This window comes from Danio rerio, chromosome 9 (genome assembly GCF_052040795.2).
Source record: "Danio rerio strain M-AB ecotype USA chromosome 9, GRCz13ab, whole genome shotgun sequence".
Taxonomy (NCBI): domain Eukaryota; kingdom Metazoa; phylum Chordata; class Actinopteri; order Cypriniformes; family Danionidae; genus Danio; species Danio rerio.
The window spans coordinates 19,203,503-19,223,151 of NC_141029.1; the positions used below are offsets into that span (position 1 = coordinate 19,203,503).

Here is a 19,649-nt window from a genome sequence, read left to right on the forward strand (position 1 = left end):
TACAGAAATTTACCATAAAATAACGCCCGTTAGATTACAGAAATTTACCATAAAACAACGGATGTTATATTACAGAAATTTACTGTAAAATAACGGCCGTTAGATTACAGAAATTTACTGTAAAGCAAAGGATGTTAAATTACAGAATTTTCTGTAATTTAATGGCCATTAATTTCCATTTTATTTCTGGCACTTAAAAAAAAAAAAAAAAAAGTAAAATAGCAGATTTTTTTTTAATTTTTTTTTTTACAGTTTTACCTCTTGTTACTTTGTGCCCTGGGCTCTCCTAATTTTTAGTGTTTTTCCAAATTTAAGTAAATTGAACAAAAAAACTATTTAAGAACTGTGTTGATTCAACTAATTTGTAATAAGTATTGAACAAGCAGCAAAAATAAAATTGAGTGTAAGTCATCACTAAATACAGTGTAGTGTACTTTGAGATAATCTGTATTGTTTAAACTTTTAAAGAATTAATAAATGAGTAAAATAAACATTTTACAAAACATTTTAATAATTTAAACAAGATTTGTCTTCTATTAGGAATGCATGCAAACATATGGGTGTCCGAACTAGAGGACCATTGTCTTGCGAAAATTAGTTTCAACCTTAATTAGACACACCTGGGCTAGCTAATCAAGCTCTCAATAGGCTTTCTAGAAACATCTTCGTAGGTGTGTTGAGGCAAGTTGGAGCTAAAATCTGAAGGACGCCGGCCTTCCAGGACTGAGTATGGACACCCTTGTTCTATAAAAGGACGTTGACGGTTTCAAAAGCTGAAATAAAAATTCCTCAAGTATATCAATAATGTTTTGCACAATTGCCTCAACAGATAGACATGTGAATGAATTTAACTGTGAGTGAATAACTATTAAAAAAATATAAGCAATAAACAATTAGAATGGTGAACTTTTAAACCTTGAGAATGAGACCTGAACAACTTTTCTTCCGCCTTATCTCGATCAGTATCTGCCCGAAGGTTGTTTTGGCTGCGTTCAAATAGTTCCCTATGTCAAACAATCGTCTGCTGTTCTCCAAATGACATTCATTAGTTACTGTCTTTTCATCTTTCCCGGCTGAAGGAAAAGACCTCGTAAAGACACGCCTCTACAGTAAACCACATTGCTGACAGTTCAGGTTCTGTTGCTCTAGTCGGTGTGTCATACGTATTCAAGCCACACCTTTCACCACACTATTTTTTCCCCTGCCCAGGTCAAAAATGTAAGACGGGAAGAGCAGTAAACTGTTTGTTATTCTCATCCAACTTCAATCACATCCTGCGCACACCTGAAATACCAAGGTAGGACTGTTCTTTATATCATATCTGTATGCTTTATATGTGTCTGAATTCTCTTCAGCTTTTTTCATGGTTAAAATTGTCTCCTTTTTTATAAAATGAAAGGGATTTTGGGTTAACAGTATGCGATTGTGTCTAAAAATGTTTTTGTTTCTTTATTAAAATGTATTATACTGATTTGTATCTGTTGTATGAAAATCAGATTTTGAGTATTTGATTGTCAAGGTGAGGCTGAAGGACACAACATTGGATTTGACAAAATTTCAGATAAAACTTTGACAGTGGGTTTCTTCTCGTATTAAAAGACAAATCTTCATCACCAGTATTAGTACAGTTTCCTGAATGATGTTTTTAACTGATTTGAAAGTTATTTGTTATTTAAGGAGACATAATTGTAATTAGCAAAGATATTTATAAATAGTCTGAGTTTTTAAAAAAACCTCAAGATTTTAATAATGAATGCGTAATACATATAATTGTGTTTGAGTTAGAAATACATTTTATTTAATTTTCTAAACTGTTGATATGTTTTCCAAGTTTAAAATAAAAAGGTTTCTATTTACAATTTCTTTTAGGCATAAAATAACAAAAATATTTACATGCGTTCAGACATATTTGTATTTATTTTTGGAAATATTTGTTGACATTTTAGTCAAAATATTAATGTTTTAAGTTAAGAGTTAAGAAATCAATATTTGGAGGAATGAGCCAGCATTTTCGATCACAACAAAAAAAAAACATTTTTTTGAAAAACTAATTGCTCTAAATGACAAAATTTTATTTGAAATTTGGAAGAACATTTATCATACATTTTTGCTGTGATATGAGTTACAAATACACTTACTAAATTGTCATTCAGTGTAACACTGCACCAGAAACACTTGGTGTTTGATCATGCATATTTCGAACAAGGCAGCACAGTGGCACAGTGGGTAGCACGATCACCTCACAGCAAGAAGGTCTGATTCAACCCTCGGCTGGGTCAGTTGGCATTTCTGTGTGGAGTTTGCATGTTCTCCCCGTGTTCAAGTGGGTTTGCTTTGGGTGCTCCGGTTTTCCCCACAAGTCCAAAGACAGTCTGTAGTGTATGTATGTGAATGAGTGTGTATGGATTTTTCCCAGTGATGGGTTTCAGCTGAAAGGGCATCCGCTGCGTAAAACATATGTTGGATGAGTTGGCGGTTCATTCCGCTGTGGCGACCCCAGATTAATAAAGGGACTAAGCCAAAAAGAAAACGCATGAATGGATGAATTAATATTTCGAACAATTTGATGGCATATATGGTTTTTGAATTCAGATACAGTTGCAGCTGGAAGTTAACGAGAATGATTTGTATTATTTATTAAATTTCACATTTATTGTATTTTATTAACGTCTACCCCCCAACCCTAAACCCGACTGTAACAGCAATGTAAAAACAGTAGTTGTACAGATAATTATTTATGTTATTTGTTAAATTACCCATTAAATTGTATTTTATTAACACCTACCCACACCCCAACCCTAAACCCAACCGTCACAGTACTGTAAAAATATTAATTATTGTAATACAGTGTTACAAAAATAATGCAATATTGATGTGTGTATCCACAGGTGTATCCTATCTAGACATTACTCAAACTGCAGCTCCAAAATAGTTTTAACTATTTTTTTTTTGTAAATTACAGCAGATTTAACTGTAATATCAATTTAATATAAATGTTTACATTATATTATATTACATTAAACTGAATTACAGTAAAAAACAAAAACGAGCATAAAACCTGACCAATCATAAAAAATACAGTAAATTACCATTTGTACTATTTTACAGTAAATAGATAAATAGACAATGAATAACAAGTAAATTTCTTTATTGTATGAACACACGTTGCAGTTAAGAAGTCTCTTATCTAAGTTATTTTCAATTTTCATATTTACAAAATACTGTATATTTACAAAAATATTAATACAGTAATTTTACTGCAAGTTTGATTCACAGTAAACGTCTGACAGTAAGTTACTGTAAATTCTACAGGAAATTGTTATATAATTGTTAATTATGTATATTTTACTATGTTTACTTTTTAAATAAATTTTAATAAGTAGGTCAGAATAGGAATGTTTAAAGGAACATAAAAGAACATTACGTTGAAGGAATAATTATTTTGCCCATAATTTTTATTTTCACAAAACTATTTGAAACATCAGAAACAGACTTTCCATATCGTCACCTTAGAATTATAAGGTTCTATCTGACATTTTTGTCAAAATTGAGTTATTGACATATTCTTATTAAATGACAACTTATTTACATTATGGGATGTATTTTTATAAGTTGTTTGCATTTTAAGACCTTTTATTATAAAAACAAATGTTACACACATACACATAAATATCACATGAGTTTAACATTAAAATAACACGTGGAACACATGTGAATCACGCATGAAGTGCTGTTCACTTACATTCAATATGCTGTCTGTGTATATGAAATCATGTTTGTATTTTTAATGCACACACTGCAAAATAGGATGTCTGATCTTCAGCCACTAAAAATGAAAAGCACCAAATGATAGTTAATATCATTATTGCAGTTACAAACTTTCCCACATAAAATCCAGTGAAACCTGTCAGCTGATGTTAGTGCATGTGATGTCTATTGTATGTGAAGCTTCTTTCCAAGCATGAGAATGCTGCCATGGTTACAGGTTGTTGGCAGGTGTTTAAACAGGGTGTGTCTTTACAGGCATCAGGACAGACTAGTTTTGGGTGTAACCAGGAGAGTTAAAGGGCAGTGCAAAATCAAACATCACCGTGGGATAGACAAATGTATTATTAGAATGGAATGTATTAACCGTGATTTGTAAAATCATAGTGTTTTAGCTATTGGCACCTTGTGGATAGTCTAGCATGACACACTAAACATAATAATGTGCATTCCATTTTACAGCGTAAACCATGTCTTTCACCGGAAAATCAAACAGCCAATCAGGTGAGAAAATGACTAAATATATTGTTCTCAAAATAAAAAATACAGTTGAAGTCAAAAGTGTACATATACCTTACAGAATCTACAAAATGTTGACTATTATTATTATTATTATTATAGATTTTTTATATAGTAATAAACTGAATAAGATAATTTAAAGAAGAGACATTTAGTCTACAAGAGAAAATGATAGTTGTAAATTCAGATGATACTCACTCCAGAAAGTAGCGAGATGCATTTAGAGCTTATAGTCTGTGAAAACCTTTTGTGAAAAAAATAGAAATTTAAAATATATACATTTTAATATCAGATAAATAAACATATTATAGTAGTCAGTAATACATCTTAAATGATGCTTCTTTAGTTTTTTGTTTTTTCATTCAAAAACTTATTTTTGCTGTTTGATGACACTAAAATGAGCTGAAACAATATAATCTATAAGTTTTTTTTGGGACAACCTAATTGTTTTAAGTTCAATCCAATTATGCTCAATTTAATTTGTTAAAACAATGAAATGAACTTAATTGATTTTGTGGAATTATGTTGAACCCATCCTTTTTTACAGTATTGTTTAGTTTTTATCTTCAAAACAAAAAGCTTAATGATACAAAAAAAAATGCTAAAGTTTCACAAATCAATATGTAGAAAATCCTGGACGAGCCCCCAAGTTCATGTTACAAGTCAAAGTCAAAATTTATGGACAATATAACATAAATATGGTTCACAGAGTCTAATGGTGTCACGAATGATGATACTTTAATACAAATAAGAATAAATTCAACAAAAGACATGACAACCCCTCCAAAGGAAAAAAAGAAAGCCTCACACTTTCAATCTTGAATGTTAAAAAGTTCTATCATGCTCCCAAAAAACAAAAAGAGTTGAGTCTCATATAACTAAAAAAATACTAAACTTAAACTATAAAAGTGTTGGATTTTTTTAAATTAACTGAACAAAAACTAATGTAAGGTGTGGTGTTCCAAACATCTGGGAACCGAAGGCGAGAGAGTGTGGCTATTGGGGTGGTATTTATACAAGATGGCTAACCTTAATTAACACAAGCTATGGAATATCATATCACATTTTGGAACATCACATGAAAATACTCAATGGAAATGACAAGATGTGCATACATTTTGAATATGTACATAAAAAAGCTGAGTAGGATAATCTTCTCTGAAAGGCTGTAAAAAATGTATGTATAAAATCTAAATATGATATGATATGATATGAAATATGATAAATATATATATATATATATATATATATATATATATATATATATATATATATATATATATTTTTTTTTTACTTTAAGTTAAATAAACATCTTATTCGAGTCAGTAAATCCTAAATGATCCCTCTTTAGTCTGTTGTGTTTCACTCAAAATATTATTTTTGCTGCTTCAAACTAAAATGAGCTGAGAAAACACAATTCTTAAGTTTTTTTGGGACAACTTAATTGTTTTATGTCCCATCCACTTAAATTTATTAAAACATTTAAGTTAACTGATTTGTGTTGAGACAGCATTTTTTACAGTATTGTTTAGTTTTTATCTTTTAAACAAAACGCTAAATTATACAGCAAAAATGCAAAAGTTTCACAAATCAATATGTAGAAAATCCCGGACGAGCCCCCAAGTTCATGTTTTAAGTCAAAGTCAAAATTTATGCACAATATAACATAAAAATGGTTCACAGAGTCTAGTTGTGTCACAAATAATAATTCTTTAAAACAAATAAGACAAATTTCAACAAAAGACATGATAATTACCCCCCCCCTCCAAAACAACAACACAAAGCCTATGATGAAGACACATTTACCAAATAAATTCAAGCATGACCATTCAACAAAAGTTATATTGTTTCATTTTAACAGAACATGTAATAAAAATAAGCGTGAACTTTAATAAAAAAAAAAACCCAGTGGACCGACCACTTTGTAATACATCTGAAATGTTGTTTTGGTCAGTCTAAAATCCCTTAACCAAAATCCATCATCAAAGTGGTTTAGTATTTGTACCTTCCAGAAACAAATGTGCTCCCAAAGAGCGGTCCCATGCAGGCCTTCAAAAGCCACAGCACATTTATTATAAAATAAATAAAAGAGTTACAAAAATAAAACCCAGATGCTTCTCCTACCGCAGAAAAACCATTGTACTTTTTAATATTTGGCACCAGGGAGTGAAGATTTTTTTCTCTTTAAAAAAAAATACATTTTATGCAAAATTCATATATAATTGTTTTGCATATCTAATAAGCATATTTGGATGGAAACATACAGACACATCCAAAGACCATCATTGAAGCTCCAACTACAATAGCAAAACAAACAACAACAACAAAAGTGGACACACAAAAAAAATCACATTTTGTAGATTTTGCAAGGTGTAAGTACATCCATAATCAAGTTATTAATATTATTTTTGATCAAAACAGGCACAACTTCAAGCACAGGATCCATTAATCCAGTGAATGAAAGCAAAAAGAAAACATCCCTGCTAAAAGACAATAGCTGGATCAAGTCAAATGTGAACGAAGACCAGAAAGTGGAGTAAGTTTTTAGCAAATTCATTATCCAGACAGAACATCTTGTTTAACATATCACCTCTGTAATAGACTTATACTGTAAATGTTTCAAATGACGTATATGTCTCTGGCAGACTAAACCAGTGATAAACAGAACTTGTGTTTCTCATTTCTCAACAGACAAGAGACGAACTTTGGGAAAACTGTTCTGAGCCGTTACAAGTCCAATGAAAGCCTCACAAGGTTTTAAATCTTATTTAAATGCCATAGTTGTTGATCTCACATTGCCATTTTATACTGAATATGACATTATGTTCTTCTTTTAATTTTTTTTAACAAAGCCCTCAAGATAAAACTAGCAAAACTGAGACTAAAACCACTACTGTCACTACTTCACCTGGCTCTTCTGTTCAAGCTCTCAGTAAAAGGTAACACATTCAGCACTTTCACACAGTAAAATTGTTAAGTTTTGTCATATACATATCTTCAGCTTAATAATAACAACATGCAAAGAACTCAACACTCTGGTTTACAAATTTGATTCAAATAACACATTATATAACTTCTCTCTAGCAGCCTTTTTCTCATAAGAAAACTTATTTAAGTGAGATATAAGCTGGAAATTTGAGATATACAAGGTTGAAATTATGATATTAGAGGATATAACTGTTACATGAAAAGTCAATGATGTCAAATGATTAGTTTAAAAAAATCACAATTATCAAACAAAATGTCAGAACACATACAAGTTATTATTATGACAATGGAAATCATAACAAAACTGGAAATGAAAAGGATAAACTGAAATGCAAAGTCATTTAAAGCTTAAATTATCACAAATCATATGGCATAAATTCTAAATAATTAGTTCAGATCAAGATATAAGGTGTGATTTGTAGGGGGGGGGGGATCATAATTATTTTATTTATGAACAGATCACAAAGCATAATGCAGCTATTTTTCAGTAATTTTGATATTTTGTAAGAATTGTTTTTCAACTCTACATTTTTTTTGACACTGCATTTATATGAAGAGGCTATTTACATAGAGCCATACATTACCTGGAAAAAGTCTTGTCGCCTATCCAAGTTTTAGAAACAACAAATAATAACTTGACTTCTAGTTGATCATTTGGTATCAGAAGTGGCTTATATGAAAGGCAAAGGCCCCTAGATTACATTTATTTTACCAAATGAAATATGACCATGCCTTGATTTTTAATTATTTAATTAGCACAGTAAAGTCTGACTTTGCTTAGACAAAAATCTGTCACTATATCTTACAAAAGTACAATCTGATTGCATAGCTTTTATTGTGCTCTACGCCAAACAACTAATATTGCTTAGGTGGAAGGATCAGAAACATCCAACCCCAACACAGTGGATCCGTGATGTCCTCATCTTTGTAAAGTTGGAAAAAATTAGACTGTCTAGAGGTTCATCTAACCAGTTTAAGAAAATTTAGGACCCATTTAGGAAATATACCCAATAACATGTTTTATTGTCAACCGCAGACCAAGTCCTTGTTCCAACAAATGAATTTTTTTCATTCCTAAGTGCAAAGTAGAGTGTATTGTGTGCTTCAGATTGTACAATTGTAGTTTTTGTTGAGCCACATTATTATTTACCTTTTTATTTGTTGGTATGCTTTTTTTATTTTTTATTTTGTTTGCTTGTTTTTTTTTCTTATTGTTTGTGATTAAGTTGATGCTACCTATATATATTTGTAAACATAATTTAGTTTTTTCTTCTTTTTTTTTACTGTAATTTGCCATAAAAGGTTATTATTATTATTATTTTTTAGTCTGTCACTTAACAGAAATTATGTACAGTATAGAATATAAAGCCATAGTGCAGTGGAAAAAGAATGAATATTGTGTATGACTCCCATGAGCTTGGAGGACTGCGTCCATACATCTCTGCAATGACTCAAATAACTTATTAATAAAATCATCTGGAATGGCAAAGAAAGCGTCCTTACAGGACTCCCAGAGTTCATCAGGATTCTTTGGATTCTCGTCAATGCCCCCTCCTCCATCCTACCCCAAACATGCTCAATAATGTTCATGTCTAGTGACTGGACTGGCTAATCCTGGATCACCTTGACCTTCTTTGCTTTCAGAAACTTTGATGTGGAGGCTGAAGTATGAGAAGGAGCGCTATCCTGCTAAAGAATTTGCCCTCTCCTGTGGTTTGCAATGCAATGAGTACCACAAATGTCTTGATACCTCAGGTTGTTGATGTTGCAATCTATCTCGCACACGCCCCCACACTGAAAGTAACCACAAACCATGATTTTTCCTTCACCAAACTTGACTGATTTTGGTGAGAATCTTGGGTCCATGTGGGTTCCAATAGGTCTTCTGCAGTATTTCGTTTGGGCCCTTAATAACATCTCTAGGGGCGCCAAAACTGCGTAGAACCCATAGAATTGCCATAACAGTCTTTTAACAGATTTTCGATACAAGGATCATCTGCAGCATGTTGCAACTCTTTCACCCATATCTCTGCAAATCTTTGCACAGGGAATGAGGCAACCTCTGAGCCATTTACTGAATTGAACAGCAGGCTGTTCAGCATTAAGACATTTGTTCTGTTTCATCCATCAGTGAGAATGGTTCATTGCACTGAAACCTCATTCACACTCAGCTTTAAAAATCATAAGTGTAGAGACAGTAATGAGCACTTTGCGCAGATTCTTTAAATGTTATTCGGTCGTAATTGTTTTTCAAGTGACCATAACAGACCTTCAATCAAACATACAAACCTCTCAGTCATTGACTATTAGAATTAGCTAAAGGAAAGGGAGTGAATGTTTTTTGTAATCAATTTGTAAAAACATCTTAAGGCAGGGCTGATAATATTGAACTTAATTTTTTTTTAATTGGTTGTTTATATCACGTTTATGATTTAATTGTGAGACGTGGCTTCTGATATGGTGCTATGGTCTTATATGATTGTTTTCCTTTTGTAGATTTGGTGGGAGCCAAGACAAGCTGAATGAAACCAGGTAAAACAAACGCTTATCACTGCACCATCTCATCCATCCAGAAGTTGTAAATCAGACAGTTGTAAATCTATGAACTAGTACAATATGTTTAACACACTAATACAATACAATAATCTAACAAACAACATGATTGTACATTTAAAGAGATAGTTCAGACAAAAATGAATTATTTTTTACTGCCTCTTTTTTGCTGAACACAAAAGCAGATAACTTAAAGAATGATAATAGCTGGCACCCATTGACTTTTACAGTTGGGAAAAAAATACTATTAAAGTCAATGGGTGCCAGCAATCAAATTTTTTTTTCTAATTATGTTCTATTGTGTTCATCAGAAGAAATACAAGTAATAAGTGTGAGTGATTGATAATTTTCCTCTTTGGGTGAACTATTTTAAACTAGTCACTACTGTTCGGAAGAGTGATGAGAATTCAACAATGATGGGAATTTAAAACATTTTAAGAGCTCTTTTGTCTTTCCAACCCAACCCTACAGAACCCCATTAAATAAACCATCCGTGAAATCGCTGCCCAGGACAAGGTAATGCTTCGAAAGTCTCCGAGACACACCCGTTTAAATGTCAGATGAATGATAACTGGCTTCTTACAAAAATAATGATCACTCTTTCAGCACTACCAGCACGACAACAACAGTCAAAAATGGTACAAAGACAACTGAGACGACTGTGACCACTACCAAGTAAGATACTGAGAGAATATGTTATATGTGTTGTGCTATTCAGTTTACAGTCAGAGGAAATGTAAAGAATGACAAGATCAATCCAAACAGTTTCTGTTATTCTAAAGCAGTTTTTGCTATTTTAACTGTTTTTTTAATCATTTTTCCACTAGACAGGATGTGGTGAAATCATCTACCAAACTCGAGACAGTCATTGATAGAAACCCGGCAGATTCAAGTACCAGGAGAACAGGGTAAATCAGTTCACTCTAACAAGCATTTGATCATAGATTTTAATTGAGCTCTACACTTAAAGGTGTGTGTCGTTGCATTATAATGAATATTAAATGCATAGTTCACCCAAAAGTAATAACACCTCACCATTTTCTCACCCTCAAGTAGTCACAAACATTTACAAGTTTATTTTGTGTTGTTGTTGAACACAAAATAAGATATTTTGAGGAATGTTTAGAACTGGTAACCACTGATATCCATAGTGGGAAAAAAAAACACTGTGGAAGTCAATGGTTACATATTTCCAAGGTTTTTAAAATATCTTTAAAGAAAGAAACTCGGTAACACTTTATTTTGATGGTCCATTTGAGTATTAGTAGACTGTCTGCTTAATATCTGTTAATACTGCTCCTTCAACCGATATTTAACTGATAATAAGAAACTTTGCAAGTATATGTCAACTTACACTATCCCAACCCCAACGTAACAGTCTACTTAATCTAATGAAAATTAGCTGGCAAGTAGATGCAATTTAACCTTAATTCAACAAACAGACCATCAAAATAAAGTGTGACTAGAAACTCAAACATGTTTGTGACAAGTGAAGTGTGGGTAAAGGATGACAGATTTTTAAAATTATCTTCTTTAGAGCAATTTAATTGAAATTGGCACTTTTAAAAATGCATTTTATACATTTTAAGTGGCTGTGTGACAAACGTAGATACACTATTCAAAACTAAATGGCCTTTATGTAGAATTTATAAACTGTTATTAGTGACACCAGTGGCTGTTAAGTGAAATGCAGGCAGCAACCTGTGAGAGATCAAACATGGCGGCAAAAGTCTATAGAGGTCAATAAATTTAGATCTGGTTTTCAAAATCTCAAGTTTAAATTGGGTACTACCAAAGAAAGAGAAAACAGATAAAACTGTAGGTTGTGCAAAGACTGTAGGCTAAATGTCAGTTTTGTTTGCCCCTTCGTGATGAGAAATGAGTGCCACCTTGAACCTGAGGTTGTAGTATTGTGACTGCTAAAGAGTAAAACTTTGTATTATTGCATTGCATAAGGATTTGTTTTATTTGCTTCTATAACGCATGACAAGGACTACCATACATCAAACTTGCCTGATGTGGATTTCCTAACAGTAAACTGACCGTTTTCTAATGCAAGCTTTCAAGTACAGGTCATCTTCAGTTTGCTCTGCCATGTTGGTAAAGCACGCTCAGTAATCTGTGTTAGGAACTTTTCATATAGCATTGAGGGTCTCTGTATGTCTCATTGCACATGTTATCTGTTCCTAAAGTGACTACAAAACAACAAGACAAGAGGACATCACTGTGAAGTCATCAAAGGACACTGTTGATGGGTGAGTGTTAAAGCAGAAGCTCATAATTCAATTATTGTTAGTTGCATTTGTACTTTTTTAAATGTGTATTTAAAAAAATAAACCTTTAATTCTGTTTGTGTAGACCGTCTTCACCTGTCAAGACCACTACAAGGTAGAGTAAGCATAGCCTTTTTTTTAAATATCTGACTGTGATTTCTTTGACTTTCTAAACATCTTAATGTTTTGAATTCAAGCATCAAAAGCTACACCAAGGAGGACGTTTTACCAGCTAAAACAACACCCTATTCTGTCCAATCCACAAAGAGGTGAGAACCTTACAGAGCATGCTTTGATTTCAGTTACTTTATGACAAAAAGGGTCACTGAATGTTTTTCCACAGCTCTGAGAATCTCACACCAACATCATCAATCATGACAACTAACACAAAACCTGAAATCAGGTAAGTGGTATCTAAATGACTCAATCAATAACGTATTTTAATAAGAATTTAAACCTCAGCCTTCTACATGATTCTGTAGTTCCACTGCTGATCTGAATCTGAACTGAAAATCTAGTATTTATTGCTAAATGAACTTGTTGTTTGTTCCTAAAGTGACTCCAAGACTGAAGTGGTTACTGTAAAGTCATCAAAGACTGTCATTGATACGTAAGTGCCTCATCTGATGGAGAGAACATGCTAAATACAAAGAAATCAAACGTGTCTTATCATATATTCTTCTATTAGAATTAGTCTTTAAGTAGTATGCATTTGTTGTTTACTTTAAATCTCAAAAATATGCAAAGAATAAAACAACCTACTGTATGTGGTTGAATGGTCGCTCACAGCAGGAAGGTCCCTGGTATGAGTCCTGGCTGAGCCAGGATGTCTTTTTGTTGGCATGTTCTCCTCATGATCGTGTTAGTTTGCTCCATGTGTTAGGGTTTTACACACAGTCCAAGACATGTGATATAGGTGAATTGGATAACTAAATTGGCTGTAGTGTGCAAGTGCATGTTTGTGTTTTATTTGCATGCTAGTGCAAAGGGATGTGTCTTTAGTAGATTTAGAAGGAAAGAGTGTGTCTGCCTCCCAAACTGTGTTAGAAAAACTGTTCCACAGTTTAGGCACAAGTTATGAAATAAATATTTTCATTTTTTTTTTTTTTTTGCAAGGGACAAAAAAAATCCCTTTATAGTACACAATTTCACATAAAACTACAGAAAATACACAATGGCTGTATATTTTAGTTTCACACTCATTAACATTTGTGAATTTACAGTACAAATAGTGACAAATGGTGACATCACAATAAAAGTCTATATAAATGTATTTTGTGTGTGTGTGTGAAATAAGGGAATGTGCCCCATGGTATATATGAAGTGTCTCCATAACAGTTCTTAGTTTGGCAAGCCCTGTTAAAGAAGGGAATAAGCCAAGGGAAAGTAAGTGAATGAGGGAGAAAAAGACACATGAGTGTACTTAATAAAATATGGTTAACTTTTTATACTATAATAAATGCTGGTGTCACACGGGAGACCCTGACAAGGGAAATGTGGATTCAAATGCAGGTTTATTAAACAGAGAATGGTCAGACAGGCAATGTCACAATCAGGAGCAAATGGTTGTATACAGGGAATCCATAGTCGTAGTCGAATACAGGCAGGCAGCAGGCAACATAAAAAAACAAATAAACAAGGCTAAGGTCAAAAACACTGCAGAACAAGGCAAGGAAAACCCGCCATAATGTTAATTTGACAGATGAAGAAGACTCAGCCATGAGTGTGTGTGTGTGTGTGGTTTAAAAAGTCCATTTAATTGTCTTTGACAATCCTCCGGCTGTGTGTTTGCAATCAGCCAGGATCAGGAACCGGTGTGAGTGTGTGTGGTGCATGACTGGATCTGTAATCCATAAACTGGTGGATTTTTAATCTGTAGCTATCTGCAACTACTAGAGATCATAACAGATAGGTTTCATACAATATCTTTTTTTGTTGGGACAATATAAGGAATTAAGCTATTTTAGTCATTTATTTTTTTATTTTTTTATTTTTTTTTTTTACAAATTTAAGTGGATTGGACATAAAACAATTAAGTTGCCCCCCAACCCTCCCCAAAAATAAATATCATTTTATTAAAAAAATATTTTAAATAAATAGTTTGAACAAGCAGAGAAGATTTTTAGGTGACCAACTGTATAGTTTCATACAGTAACTGTTTTATAAAATGTTTAATAACACACTTAAATATGCTAAAAATTTGATTTTTTTATTTCATATACTGTCATGTAAACACTCAAAATATGCTATGTAAATTCTGTGTAATCTGATATATTGTCATAATTTCTGTCTTTGTGTATTAACACTGAACCTACTATTCTTGTTGTTTAGACCAGCTTCACCTGTAAAGACCACCACAAGGTATAGTAGTTCTTGATTACAGATTCATGACCAACTTGAAATAATCAAACTACTCTATTAACCTTTGTTAATTGCAACTTTAGCATCAAGACTTATACCAAGGAGGATGTTACATCCACAAACACAAAGAGGTGAGAACCTTAAAGAAAACTCCATGCATCCAATTTCAGTCCAACTAAACAAGACTTTAAGAAGAGTGTTCGTTGTTAAAAATTACGCTTGTTGTTTGTTCCTAAAGTGACTCCAAGATGAGCCCTAAGTCATGACCCACATATTTACTTGTTTTTTAAACATCAATCCTATCTTAAAATTAAATCCACATCTAATTCTTAACCCTAAACTTTACTACACATGATGTGGTTAGAAAAAAAAAATCTCATGTTAAAATTGATGACGACGCTTGAAGTTTCTATTTCAGAAATTACTATTTCTGTGATGCAGTGGTGGAAGAGTCTGGAAAAATCATACTCAAGTAAAAGTACCATTACTTGCCTGAAAATGTAGAGCAAATAAAGTAAAAGTATCTGTTGTAAATATTAACCAAAGTTTGAGTAAAAAGTAGCTTTTTAAAAGTACTCAAGAGTAGTGAGTATTGCACTTTGAAAAGTCGATGCATTAACATTTATGGACGTGTGTAAACGTAACATTCTGTAGTGCATTGAATTATTGCCCAGCAGGCACACAACATCGTAAGACGTTAATATAAGGTTAGATTTAGGTTTTCAGGTGACCAAAATTCAATGTCTAGACATCGTCTAAGGACAACATTATTTTGATGTTCAATAACAACATCAAATGACGATATTTGGATCTATTTCAGATTGTCTGAAAGACTAAAACGTCATACCAACGTCATATTGATTTTAAATACTGACATTTATTCATCAGGTATGGCAACCAAAATCCAATGTCTGATAGACGTCATAGTGGTAACGCACACACAACATCAAGCTGTAAAATCATTAGATGTTGATATTTGGTTGGTTTTAGGTTGGACATTGACGTTGGCCTGATGTTGAGTTCTGAGGCTAAACTGATTTTCGTTTCCAAACAAAATGCAACACACCCATGACGTCAGGGTACAATGTCAATCTGACGTCATGTTGTTGATGTCTCGTGCCTGCTGGGTGTTTAAGGCCATTTTGGTCATCATACATTAAACATCCGTCATCTTCTCATCAGTGACATGCATCTAAACATGGTCTCTGGGTCATTGTGTGTAAAGATTTTGGACATCCTCTTGGACACTTTTAATGCTTCCAAACAGTTTGCTGCAATTATAAAACGCCCTTTCCTTGAGGTAGTTCATTATGATGTGATTTACCTTCTATGTGCGATTTGATTGGACAGGACTGACTTTTCTAATCCCCATAGACAGGAAATAATAAAGTAGTGTGACTGCAGGTTGTAGAGTGGAGTAAAAGTACCGATATACTGCACTAAAAATGTACTCAAGGGAGTACACATTTTTAAAACGACTTAGTAAATTACAATTCCTGAGAAAAACTATTTAATTACAGTAATTTGAGTATTTGTAATTAGTTACTTTACACCACTGCTGTGATGTCACGGCTGAACAACAGTGAAAACTACTATGACAATGATAACCTCAGGTCCTGATTGTGTGCTGTATGTACTGTAACACACATACATCACTGAGACATCTATTTAATTTTTGTGTTTACCAAAAATTTTTATCAGAGTGATTGTTCGTCTGCAAAACAATTATTAGAACAGATGTCAATTTTCAGATGCTAAATAGATGTTTATAAAATCTTTAAAATGTTTAAATTTATAATGTTTATTCAGCAGACATTATATAGATCCGTGTTTCTCAAGGGTCGCGGGAACATTTTCAGTGGGTCTTGGAGTGTGTGGTCAAAAAAACAACAAAAGTTTTTTTTTTTCTTATTTTGCTTATACTAGACTTTTATTTTGAAATGTGTGCGCGACAACCCTACAATTTGACATGTGAAATTTCATTTAATTATGGCAATAAATATGTCAAAGGGCAAGTACGACCCCGAATATGTAAAGACCTAAAGCCTCAGTGTCGTATGTAGTGAGGTGCTCTCTTAATAGAGCATGAAACCTTCTAAATTAAAACGACATTTAGAAACTAGACAAATATTTTTATTAACAGTTCAGTTTAGTTCATGGTAACTGAACCTTTCCTTACCCTAACCACTGTTTCCAGTATTTGTGGTTTTTACTTTATAATTTTTCTATAATTTGATACATTTTGTTAAACAACAGCAATAAAATATTGTTTATTTGTGAGTCTTGGTGAATTTCTTATGATTTATCTGTTTACTTGTTCATGTTAACAAATAAATACAAATTAATTATAATTGCTAAAATTGTATTATAGCTCCTAAAAATTTGGGTCGCGGGTTGATGACCATGTAAAAATGTGAGTCTATTGGCCAAACCAGTTGAGAACCCCTGATAATGATGTTTATTAGATCTTTGAACACAGCAGATATATCTTTAAAATACATATTGCATGATCAGAAAGATCGAGAAAAGGGATTCAGGAGAGTTATTACAACCTAACAAACACCTCCTTCTAACCATTTCAATTTGTTGTCTTAGCGCTGTCAAAACTGCCATTTGAAGGGGCATGGTTAAGTATGTTAACCACTCCTATACCTCAAATAATAATATGAGAATTTAACAAACAAGAAGTGCATTTTCAGATTTCAATTTTAGATTACAAGGGAAAACAAATTATTTTTTCTTCATGACATACACAGAAGAATTGTTCACCAAACTAGCAATGTGAGCTTACAAAATCAGTATGGTTAGTTCTGAGTACTTGTGTACTTTAGTATACAATAAACAGATCAGCTCTGAATGGATGATTGGAATGTTGTTCCAGGAACAACATGTTAATATAGAAAAGTGACACTTGGTAAGTTTTTTTGCTTTGTTTTTCTGCATTTGTATATTAAAATTCAACCTATCATTCTTTTTGTTTAGGCCAACTTCACCTGTCAAGACCACCACTAGGTACAGTTACAGCTAACAAATCCTGATAAAAATAATATGTCAACAGATTCCTGGTCTATAAAAAGTTGTCTACTCTTAGAACATTTAAACTATTTTAATTACAGCATCAAAACCTTCACCAAGGAGGATGTTTCACCAGCTAAATCAACAACAACAACAACCTACACCACAAAGAGGTGGGAGCTTGAAGTCATTTCACACTTTCAGTATTTACAATATAATTAAAGGAATAGCTCACGCAAAAAGGAAAATTCTGTCACCATTTACTCATTTTCATTACTCATGAACTTGAACCTTGAGACTAAAATGTTGATCCCTATATATTTTTGTGTGTCTAAAGTGACTACAAGACTGAAGTGGCTACTGTGAAGTCATCAAAGGACATCATTGATATGTGAGTATCATAAATCACTGCTTCACAACTGATGACTCATGGATTGAAAATTGGGGTAAATATTAATATGGGACATTAATATGCATAGATATATACACTAGATCTCGCATAGGGTCCCTGAGCATGTGTCAATAGCGCCGCCACATTAGTACAGTGTTCCCAGGACAAATGTCATTCAACCACACTAGTCAAGACAGTGTTACACTGTTAGACCTTACCGGGGTTTTTTACAGTAGAACACTGGCAACACTGTTGCCAGCCACTCACTGTAAAAGTTTGGTTACAGTAAGTAACTGGCAACAGTGTTGCCAGTTAATTACTGTAACTGAACCATTACAGTGAGTGGCTGGCAACAGTGTTGCCAGTTATTTACTGTAACTGAACCATTACAGTGAGTGGCTAGCAACAGTGTTGCCAGTTATTTACTGTAACTGAACCGATACAGGGAGTAGCTGGCAACAGTGTTGCCAGTTAATTACTGTAATAGAGCAGCAGTGGTAACTAACTGGAAACTGTGTACAGTTAATTACTGTATTGTAGTGTTACAAATCACAGCATTATACTGCATACACATTAATAGTATGTCATATATAGTTATTGTAGTGTTACTAAAATTAATCAGTATTCTTAGCTGTTATTTAAAAATAGAAGGCATAAAATTTTTCAGACAAATTTATTTTATTGTTTTGGCACGAAAAAAATAAATAACAAAAAGTATAACAAAATTAAGAAATCAGCAGATATAAATATTGTCTTGCATATTACAGGTCTGCACAGTAAGGCTGCAGTCACACTAACATTTGAGCAAGCAAAATTCTGTCATACTGCACTGCGAAGTGGAATTAAACAAAGCGAGTAGTGGAATTAAACAAAATAATTAGAGATTGAAAAAGCAAGCCAGAGAGGTCATGTTCTGATCTTTGATTGGTATCAAGCAATCACATGATGTGATTTCGCATGTCAGCGTTCTCCAAGCTTGAACTTTCCAATGCTGCGAATTATGAAATTTGTCGCATGAGCTATCATTCCAGGTCTGCAGTACTCACATGCGTATGAATGGAAGTCTACAGGGAGAAAAGTGCAGTGTGACCGGGACTTTAAGCTGTAACTCTAATTAAACACACCTGATCAAACTAATTAAGGCTTGTTAGAAATCTACAGGTAATGTTGAAGCAGGGTGGGTACTAAACTCTGCTGCGCTGCAGTTCTCCAGGAACTTGGAGTTTGACCCCATGGTATACAGCAGTGGTGCTCAATCCTGTTCCTGGATATCTACCTTCCTGCAGATTTCAGTTGCTACCCATATCAAACACACCTGCCTGTAATTATCAAGTGGTGTTCAGGTCCTAATTAACTGGTTTAGGTGTGTTTGAAATGAATAGCAACTAAAATCTGCAGGAAGGTAGATCAGCAAATGAACAGCAAAAAACACAACATAATTATTTTAAAGTTTAAAGTTTTAAATAATTAAAAACTGTGTTAAATCTCAATAAAAAGTTTAAAGTAATTATAAAAAATAAAGTTGGCAACACCGAAAAACCAAAGGATCCAATCTTTTATTGTTATAATTATCTCATGACAACAAACTTTATTATTGTTTCTAATATAAATTCATAGGTGGAAACACTGCTCTGAAAAATATTTAGCAACAAACTCACAACCTGGGGTCCGTTCTTCGTACCTCGCTTAAATGATCTAAGATGATTTGGCAGATCCTGGATCTTTTAATCTTGATAACTGATCTCTCGCTAATTTGGTTCTTCAAACAAGTTCGTGAATCAGAT

General features: G+C 33.1%; 1 protein-coding gene across 3 annotated transcripts in view; it reads left to right on the forward strand.

Moving 5' to 3' along the window:
• The first annotated feature begins 1,220 nt into the window (after nt 1-1,220).
• The window catches only part of scel (sciellin), a 32,764-nt gene continuing 14,335 nt past the window's right edge, over nt 1,221-19,649 (forward strand). For 2 of the 3 annotated variants that reach the window (XM_087266205.1, XM_087266204.1), the window contains exons 1-19: nt 1,221-1,297; nt 4,228-4,269; nt 6,706-6,820; nt 6,976-7,038; nt 7,137-7,223; nt 9,769-9,804; nt 10,297-10,341; nt 10,432-10,500; nt 10,653-10,733; nt 12,018-12,080; nt 12,184-12,213; nt 12,296-12,367; nt 12,442-12,501; nt 12,655-12,708; nt 14,430-14,459; nt 14,543-14,590; nt 17,442-17,471; nt 17,576-17,647; nt 17,812-17,865. In XM_087266205.1, the coding sequence (XP_087122331.1) occupies nt 4,236-4,269; nt 6,706-6,820; nt 6,976-7,038; nt 7,137-7,223; nt 9,769-9,804; nt 10,297-10,341; nt 10,432-10,500; nt 10,653-10,733; nt 12,018-12,080; nt 12,184-12,213; nt 12,296-12,367; nt 12,442-12,501; nt 12,655-12,708; nt 14,430-14,459; nt 14,543-14,590; nt 17,442-17,471; nt 17,576-17,647; nt 17,812-17,865 (1,043 nt within the window). In that variant the 5' untranslated portion in view covers nt 1,221-1,297; nt 4,228-4,235. The remainder of the gene's footprint in view (nt 1,298-4,227; nt 4,270-6,705; nt 6,821-6,975; nt 7,039-7,136; nt 7,224-9,768; nt 9,805-10,296; nt 10,342-10,431; nt 10,501-10,652; nt 10,734-12,017; nt 12,081-12,183; nt 12,214-12,295; nt 12,368-12,441; nt 12,502-12,654; nt 12,709-14,429; nt 14,460-14,542; nt 14,591-17,441; nt 17,472-17,575; nt 17,648-17,811; nt 17,866-19,649) is intronic. The other variant, NM_001005304.1, reaches the window with a different exon arrangement.